General features: G+C 35.6%; 1 protein-coding gene across 1 annotated transcript; it reads left to right on the top strand.

Moving 5' to 3' along the window:
- Positions 1-816: 816 nt before the first annotated feature.
- On the top strand, positions 817-8,802 carry LOC132565047 (S-antigen protein-like). Its single transcript, XM_060229652.1, has 2 exons — positions 817-1,005; positions 7,960-8,802. Exons 1-2 carry the CDS (start codon positions 817-819, stop codon positions 8,800-8,802), a joined length of 1,032 nt encoding a protein of 343 aa, XP_060085635.1.
- Positions 8,803-9,495: the final 693 nt, after the last annotated feature.

The following is a 9,495-nucleotide window of genomic DNA, read 5'->3' as shown; positions in this document are numbered from 1 at the left end:
AAAACGGCCTGTTTATGTATGTAACATGTAAAACCTAATCTATTATAAACATGACCTATCGCTCCATCGATACACGAACTACCTGCATGGTTCAGTTGATTTTATGCATCAACGCCTTCAATGTAAATTCGTAGCATGTTTTTTTTGTTTGTAACGTCGTTTTATTCAAAATATCCACACATAAAAACATCGACTTTAGAAAAAAAATTGGTTATATACCTTTGGATTAAATAAAAAAATTAATATCTTGATAGCTGTTTTGTAGTACACGTGAACTGCAACACAGCTGTTTCGACCTGTATCTCAGTAGTTTAAGGGATTAAGGTATTGCGATGTAGAGAGCAACTGAGGACGATCAAAATTGAGATAGATAAATTAAGATCGTTAGAGCCATTGTTTTTTTTGTACTTTCTCTGTGTATCACGTGTACATGATAAAACACACGTTCTGACACGTGACAGGATATACCAGAAATTTCATTTTTACACATATTGTATAATTGGAGCAGAACGGAACTGAACAACAAGGAGGTAATTGATTTGGTAACCATGAGCTTCCAAGTCGGTGTAATTCAGCGTTTAAAACGCACTGGTGACCACCAATTGAGGTCGCATTTGATTTCAAAAAAAAAAAAAAAAAAACAGAACAGAACAGATAAAACCAATCAGGAATTTTGAAAAAAGCAAGAAAGAGCGAAGTATTTTCTGACAATAAGTCTTTGCACATTTGGATATGGAATATGATATAAACCTTATTTATTTTACAAGAATTGCAAAACAATCATTAAACTTATTTCAATCACTCTGGTTGGCCTGGATGCAAGAACGCGAAGGGGTCTTATTGTGGGAGGAAACTGGTTACCTGGGTGAAAACTCACGTGGTATGGCATGTGACTTCTTACCTATTCAAGTCCTGGAATCGAACCTCGGCCGCCTGTGTGAAAGGCGAGCGGGTTACCACTGGGTCATTAGACCAGTCTATGATACGTCATTCTATAAAATTGAGGTGAGTCAAGCGGATCCGTTAATATGACGTAATAATAGGTAATATTGATTTTAATTGATTTTACCAAAGAATAGATATTGGTTTTGCGCTTCATACACACAAAACATAAAGAAACAATAATTGGTGTCTAAACACAAACAGAACTGCTGCTCAAACTTGACTGACGATTTGTTTGCATATTTGCCAAAGTCCATTAGCCATAACATGGTTAACCCTTTATTGCAATAAACATTACAGGTACACAAACAAAAACACCTGTTTGGTAGTCATAACATACTTATTCCTTCCTCATCATTCTATTCCGATCTCACTTCATGCCCAAGCTAATTTGTTACCGTCAGTTTCGTACAAGTTTTGAAATGCTAACAATTTATCTAATGTTAGCCAGGAATTAGTCATTTTCGAAATTCTCGAACAAGGTGCCTGCCATGCATGTTTTGATAACCATATCATAAACAAACCTTATGTAAACAAATGAGATGTACTTTTAAGTTAAAGACAAGTGACGCCTAATACCATAGGTTTAAAGTATTACCGTTGTTACTTTAATAAAAAAAATATATAGTTATTATAGTTAGAACTACAAATAATCGCTGTCTGCTTCATAAACTTCGGAAAGGGTTTTTTGGGGTTTTTTTTCTTGTTTCTTTTTTTTTTTTTTTGCTAAAAGTGGAATCGGAACTTCAAATAATCAGCTTTGGACATGAAAAACGTGCTCATTCAACGTTTCTCGGGGTTTTTTTCTCGAAAATATCGATAATCAGTGTAACTTAATGTAAAATTTAATTTGCCTGTAGTTCCGTTGTTTCTTACCTTGTTCTAATTTTGAGAATGTGACATTACTTACATGGACCGACCGTGATTGACAAAGCAATGACTCATAAACATACATATAGATTAACGTTGCCCTGATTTCAGAGCTGGCTTCTCTGAATGTACCTCTTTTAAACATACTGATCACATCGTAATTATTGCGGATGCGCATTGCGCTAATTTGCAAAATATGTTTAACACTATATTAAGTGTAATTAAAGTATTGTACATAAACATTGTAGCTGGAAATTTTCATGGGTCGAGATTTTTTTGCGATTTTTTAATTAAGAAAACATGAAAAAAAAAAAAAATGGTTGAATTATATTTTAACGAATGAAAATTTCGTAATTTGGATGGTATAATTTCACAGATTAATATTTTTCGGTCACAAAAAGCGAAAATACCATCCCTGCAAAAATAATAGTATACGATGTTTACAAAAACTTTAATGATAAATCGAATTTGTTGACTGAATTAAGGCGAATTGTTTGTCCTTTGGTGATACCTATATATATCCTGAGGTCAATGCAGTTCTCTCCGACAAAATCCGGATGTCGAAAGGCCATCCGGAACAATGGAAAACCTGTCAACATGTAGCGACTAGCGGTAATACGGAGTTCATGTACCTATAGGATACACTGACTACTTACAAGTGAGGCTATTACTTACAGCCAGTGTTTGTGCCCCTATGTCTGTGCCGACGAGGTTAATAAAAAGACAATAGACTGACCCATCTAGGTCTTCTTTGGCTAATTGATTTCAGTTCTATTTCCAGTTTAACCTAGTTCGCATGTACCTAGTTTTCTAAATCTTTATCAACGAAATGTCTTGGTGCAAAAAAAATTGATCGAGCCCTGATGATTTTAGGAAAGAGATGATGACTAATACTGTGGAGACAAGGTCATCAAGGAATAGAGCGAATTGGCGACAAAACCCGAATTCAAACTTAAAGTGAACGAAAATCAGTAAAAACGAGCGATTTAGACAGAGATCCCTAAAAAATATACGGAAGATAAGACCATGTGTTTCGGAAGGATAAACGTTTTGTGCTTAACGGGCGTTGCACTTTTTAGGCGAAAATGAAAGAGAGGTTAATTTCCCCCCGTTTTCAGACGTATTATACGATCATCGGGGGAGTCGCTTACAACATTGATGAAGTCTGAAGTATTTATGGACTTCACATAGTGTCTCTTTAACCTTCAACTGGATCTTCATCAACGGCAAAACTGTCACAGATTGTTAAGACGCGAGGCTGGGGCGGATTAAGAGACCAGTATATAAGGTATTTTCAAATTCTCTGAGGTGAGAGAGTGGGAGGCAGATAAATATATGTTAATTTGTTATTTATATTTATTGTCTAGAAAGGGAACATCCGTCGGGATCAGTTTCCAGAAGGATACGAGTAAAGAGCACTTCTGATTAAGGATGCTCAGTTTTCGTATTGCTTGTGTTCTAACAGATAAAACATTGCATGACTTTTACGATTGTACAAAAGACACATAAACCAATAGTGATCAACATCACAAATTTAAAAGACGATATAGCAGAGTCATATAAAGAGTGACACTGCATCATTCAGCTGTTTCGTCCTTCTAGGACTCGCCAGTGATGCTAAAAAGATATAGAGTAAAATAAACTAGGAAGCAACTTAGGAAATTCGTACTCGGTCGAAAAACAAACAAAATTATAATTATTAAAAAAAATCCAAATGACGAGAAGCAATAACGTCATAATTCAATAACTTATATATATTGTCATAATCACCGTGACGTCATAAATAAGTGATGCATTAATGACGTCACATGATTGATTCTGTAGTAATAAACATGCTTTCCGTTCCGGAATAAATCGGTCGTATAGAGGAATAAATTGAACTATTTCGGCTTATTTTTCCGAAATAAAATTATTCGATAAAAAAAAATCTTTCACACAGAGCAATGTGATTTGGGTTTTGAAATATTTTCAAAGTCTTCGTTTAGATTTTTTGTTATATATCAACCCTTCACATCAAACAATTTCAAAATCCAATTTTTATTTTCAGCAACCATTTCGAACTCCTGTTTCTGATTATTTTATCGAATCTTTCCAAAAAGTTGTTAAAATGCTATCATGGACACGTCTGAAGCGATAATTTCCTTTCAAGTGATCTGATTGTCTGGACATCAAGACCGCTTTATATTGAAATATAACACTTGTGTAAATTACACACAGAACGGAGTGCCGACTATCACACCAGCGATCAGTGTTCGAGTTCTCGTTAACACGTAAATAAAAATATACACCGTTATCTTCTCTTCCTAATAATGGCATCTCCCGTTACAAAATCGTTACTTGTTTTTAAAAAAGCAGTTTTGATAAACTGATAACGAGTAAATTCATCAAGATTCTTTCAATCCGCGATATCGGGAAAATTACTGTCATCGCCTGTATAGACTTTCTTATCTCGACACATCGTTAATAATTTTTTTCGAGGCGAGGATTTTTTATGTACTTTAATTCATTTCGTATGGCGGTGTAATAGCTTTGATAACCTTTGGTTGACCTCTCGCTAACTAAGCGGACATGCTACTTACTTGTCTAATATTTTCAGTTTCTCTCCAATATTCACGATAACACGTGTTTTTTTAATAGAAATGTTTTGTTTTAACATGAACGGTAACTGTTATTCAATTGACGATTCTAAAAATTGTACAAATAAATAAGTAAATAAATAAATAAATAAATAGATTAATAAAATAAATAAATATTAACATTCTTTTGTGATTATCTCTGTTCTGTACTCGAGGTTTAAATGAATATGAATCACAGTTATCGCAATAAGGTCTTCAAACAATTTATAAATGGCGTCTATTATCAGAGCTTTTCTATATTAACCGAACTAACGAAGAGCTTACCCCTGACAAGAGTTCGGCTAAATCATGGTACTGCTACTACTTCCGGTGTCAAGACTACGGATTTTTCAGGACCACATCCGGTATACTGCGTGGAAATTGCGTTGTACGGTCATCATTTTCCCATACTTTTTACAATTAAGATTTTCATAATTTTTAAAACTCCCCGTATTCTATGCTTTCAAGGCTTAAATAATATTCAATCCAATGTTGGCATTTTTAACATCAGTTTACACAATTTTTCAAAGTTCGTTTTCGCGAAAATCAGTCCACCACTAAAACGACATATTATACGGTAAAATAAGCGACAATAGTTTGAATGTATGCCGTTCGGTAAACACTGACTCGGAAAGATCTTCTAACGTGTCTCAGGTTGTAAACAACAATGGTGGTCCCTCGCGTGCATTAAAACTGTTAATGTATAACACAACTGTACATATCGGCTTCTTTACTAATTATCCAAAGCATTTGAAATATTCAGGAGCTGTATTGTTTTATTGTGGGAATACACGATGGATGATTTGGCCTGTGTGTCAGGCATTGTCAGTTGGTTATTGCCCCCGTGCTAGTCCCTGAACACATAAATAACGAAACAAGATATAGTTTTATCACTGTTTCTCTTTCAAGTAAGACATAGCAAGTGTCCCCTCAATGGTTCTTAGAGTCTTCAATGGAATTTCTATAATTAGTCTACAATTAGAATCATTTAGAGCTTCGTAAATGTGTACTATTACTTCAGAACAGTAAACATCTGTGAGTGTGTAACAGTATAGAATACGAACCGAGGAGTTCCGAAACAACAGAGTTGAGTGATACATGTATGACGAATATTTCGAAAATAGAAATGAATTTGGTCAAAGCGATATTATGAATCATTCAGTTATTGGTTACGTCATAAGATAGTATGAATTCATGAATCTCAATTAAACGAGATCGTTTATAATTCACAGTTGTACAGACACCTCGTGTAAAGTGATGAAGTGGCGGGTGTCGTCGATGAAACAGAATACTCTTACTCTTCCGGAGAACATGGTCTTTTTCTCCCTGTACTTTTTCAGGAGTCTCCGTGCAAATCTTTCTTTTGTTCATATTTTGTCCGACTTTTAATGAATTTCAGTTTGAAGAATTCCTTTGTCGTGTGGTATACACAGATTAACTAATTAATCTTCCTAAATCGTCTTTCGTACGAAAGTGGTCAAGACACTTGAATTCTTTACTTTATCAACTATCATAGGCGACCAACGTGGGATGTCGTACACATCTAAATTATAAATATACACTAATGTTCATTGAAAGAAACCGATACATGATCTCCAAATCTGAAATCCCTGTCATTTGTTTCCTAAACAATTCACTTTTCATATTCAAAAGTTCAGAACTATTGAAAATCTCGCTACTGCGAACAAAAATGACTTCCGTTCACGCATGCGCGGTGTCATTTAAGGTAACAAATAACACAATACACGTAGACCTGAAGTAAGTTACTAAAAGGTTATTTGTATGTATATAATAGTTCAATACTTATGACGACAAGATTAGGAAAATCAAACATATGATCTTCAATAAAATTATTCGCACACATATGTTAAGTACCCGTTGCTGTCCCTAACCCACGCCTTTCTTATTTTGCTGTAACCTCATTCTGATCTCGAAATTCTTTCATATATATATATATATATATATATATATATAATATATAAACTAATTTATCGTGATAAATCAATTCCGGAGGTATTTATTGGTTACGGAAAGTAAGTAACTTTGTCATATCAATTTATATTTTGCTTTTGCAATGAATTAATTTAAATTTAAGTATACTAAAATACACATATTACACAATTAAGCACTGATGAAAGGAAGATGTGTTTGATTTCAACAAATTGAAATACAATTGATATAATGGATAAATGCCTACCAGACCTGGTAATAAATGTTTAATGAAAATAGCCCACTTCGTATCTAATATCAGTCTTACCATATTGTGAGTAAGTAAATCAAATTATAGAGAAAATTATGTATAAATTTTACATGTTACCACTATTAAAGAACCATGTCTTCATTTATTTGGGATTCCGATGTTATCTGCGTGGTATTGGACATGTATAAAAAGTAAATTCCACAACCATCCCGACATGCCCACTTCCATATTGTTTTCATTTAGCCTTAATCTGATATTACACAGATAACAAGCCACAATGTCAAACATTTCTAAAGAGAAATCCTCATTTAATTAGAACTACGATATCACGTGATACAGTTAATGTAACCCGGCTTTAAGCCTTTAATTAAAACCTGGACTGATGTATTGTATATTTGTATACGGCTGGTATGTACAGTGATTGGCCGTGCTGAAGTCCCCGATCCTCAGCCTCATCGTGAACGAATTCTGAACAAGATAAGTAAGGTTTCTTCCACTTAAGCACATTTTCCCGATGAAATTTATCTCCCCTTCTTTATGAAGAAGGAGAACCAGACGTGGTATTTTAGGATAATGTAAGTTTTATTTCAATATCTAAAAGTGCACGGTATCACTATTTTTTTCTTGATGGTGAAAAAGTGTTTATTCTTAAAATAAAGATTATATAAACATATTCATCTATTATGTGTTCGGTGTATCGCCCTACGAACAGCAAGAGTAATTTGGAGACGAGGACTCCTTCTAGCGGCGGGTTACTACTTTAATGAACATCATGCGGAAGGCCGATAAAATCTGTATATGGAATGGCGTTTTCTACATTTGATTTTTCTTTCAATCCCTACATTGAAATATGCCCTCCACTTGCGCGTCTTTGTAAACTTTTGCTTCAACTTTGTTGTAAAATCGTAAAAATCTTCGCCTTCTGACATAATGACCCTTAGAAGCATGTAAATACTGATAACCTGTAATCCGATTACCTTATATCATTGACTGGCAATATGATTATGGCAACAGTTTATTTGTTAACACGTTGCGTATTCTCAGGGAGCCCAATTATCACTTAGCGAGCGATAATGAAAAGGAGATCCCATAAAGTATGATGAATAATTTCACGAGTGTTAAAATAAATCTTCGAGGGTTCCCTTATATGGGGTAAGATCAATAAAGTGTTACACTTAAGGTATTGAGTATGTAAATGCAAATTTTGATACGATGAAACAGACCAATCTTAAATATTCAAGCTGTTTGGATTTTACAAGTAAATTGGTAAATAAGATACCAGAGGATATAGCATAGGAAATTATAGGAAATAAATACAAGACAACAAAACAGGGGAGCGAGGAGGCAACAAAACAAGGGAACGAGGAGACAACAAAACAGGGGAACGAGGAGACAACAAAACAGGGAAACGAGGAGACAACAAAACAAGGGAACGACGAGACAACAAAACAGGGGAACGAGGAGACAACAAAAAAGGGGGAACGAGGAGACAACATAACATGGGAACGAGGAGACAACAAAACAAGGGAACGACGAGACACCAAAACAGGGGAACGAGGAGACAACAAAGCAAGGGAACGAGGAGACAATAAAACAGGGGAACGAGGAGACAACAAAACAGGGGAACGAGGAGACAACAAAAAAGGGGGAACGAGGAGACAACATAACATGGGAACGAGGAGACAACAAAACAAGGGAACGACGAGACACCAAAACAGGGGAACAAGGAGACAACAAAGCAAGGGAACGAGGAGACAACAAAACAGGGGAACGAGGAGACAACAAAACAAAGAGGAACGAGGAGACAACAAAACAAGGGAACGAGGAGACAACAAAACAAGGGAACGAGGAGACAACAAAACAAAGAGAAACGAGGAGACAACAAAACAAGGGAACGAGGAGACATCAAAACAAGGGAACGAGGAGACAACAAAACAAGGGAACGAGGAGACAACAAAACAGGGGAACGAGGAGACAACAAAACAAGGGAACGAGGAGACAACAAAACAGGGGAACGAGGAGACAACAAAACAAAGAGGAACGAGGAGACAACAAAACAAGGGAACGAGGAGACATCAAAACAAGGGAACGAGGAGACAACAAAACAAGGGAACGAGGACACAGCAAAACAGGGGAACGAGGAGACAACAAAACAAGGGAACGAGGAGACAATAAAACAAGGGAACGAGGAGACAACAAACAGGGGAACAAGGAGAAAACAAAACAAGGGAACGAATAGACATCAAAACAAGGGAACGACGAGGCAACAAAATAAGGGAACGAGGAGACATCAAAACAGGGGAATGAATGGACATCAAAACAGGGGAATGAATGGACATCAAAACAGGGGGAAAACAGTAGGGAAGCAAGAAACAACACTTCAACAGGGAACAAACAGACCACAAAGCAAAGAAGTAGAACAGGGAGACAACAAAATAAGAACGAGAAAACAAAAATAGATCAATAAATAACAACTAAACAATGGCGAAAGAGTAAACAACAGATGAAGGCTTCACGAGGCTTTGTCAAAACAAAAAATGGAGGTGCAGCTGTATAGAGCTAAGAGAGGCATGTAGTCATACAAAAAAGGAGGCATAGTTAGAGGTGGAGAAGAAAGAGAAGACAGTATATTGGAGAATAAATAGATGATGACACCCACGTTTTCAATAAAAATAAGTATACTCAACGTCAGAAATATGTAACTACCTCTCCAAAACCAAACCACAATTATGTACATATGTTGTGTACTTCTACATAAACAATCAATACTAGTTACATCCCTGAAATGAGCACGCGGATGTCGATTTCTGACCTATCTCTAATTAAATAAGTTTCTTCCTCTGGTCCAGATGATGTTCAATATATATA

This window comes from Ylistrum balloti, unplaced genomic scaffold (assembly GCF_031769215.1).
Source record: "Ylistrum balloti isolate Yb309-2 unplaced genomic scaffold, AGI_CSIRO_Ybal_v1 Utg369688, whole genome shotgun sequence".
NCBI classification, from domain to species: Eukaryota; Metazoa; Mollusca; class Bivalvia; order Pectinida; family Pectinidae; genus Ylistrum; species Ylistrum balloti.
Note: the sequence above shows the minus strand (reverse complement) of the source record. Positions and strands in the feature narration are given on the sequence as shown.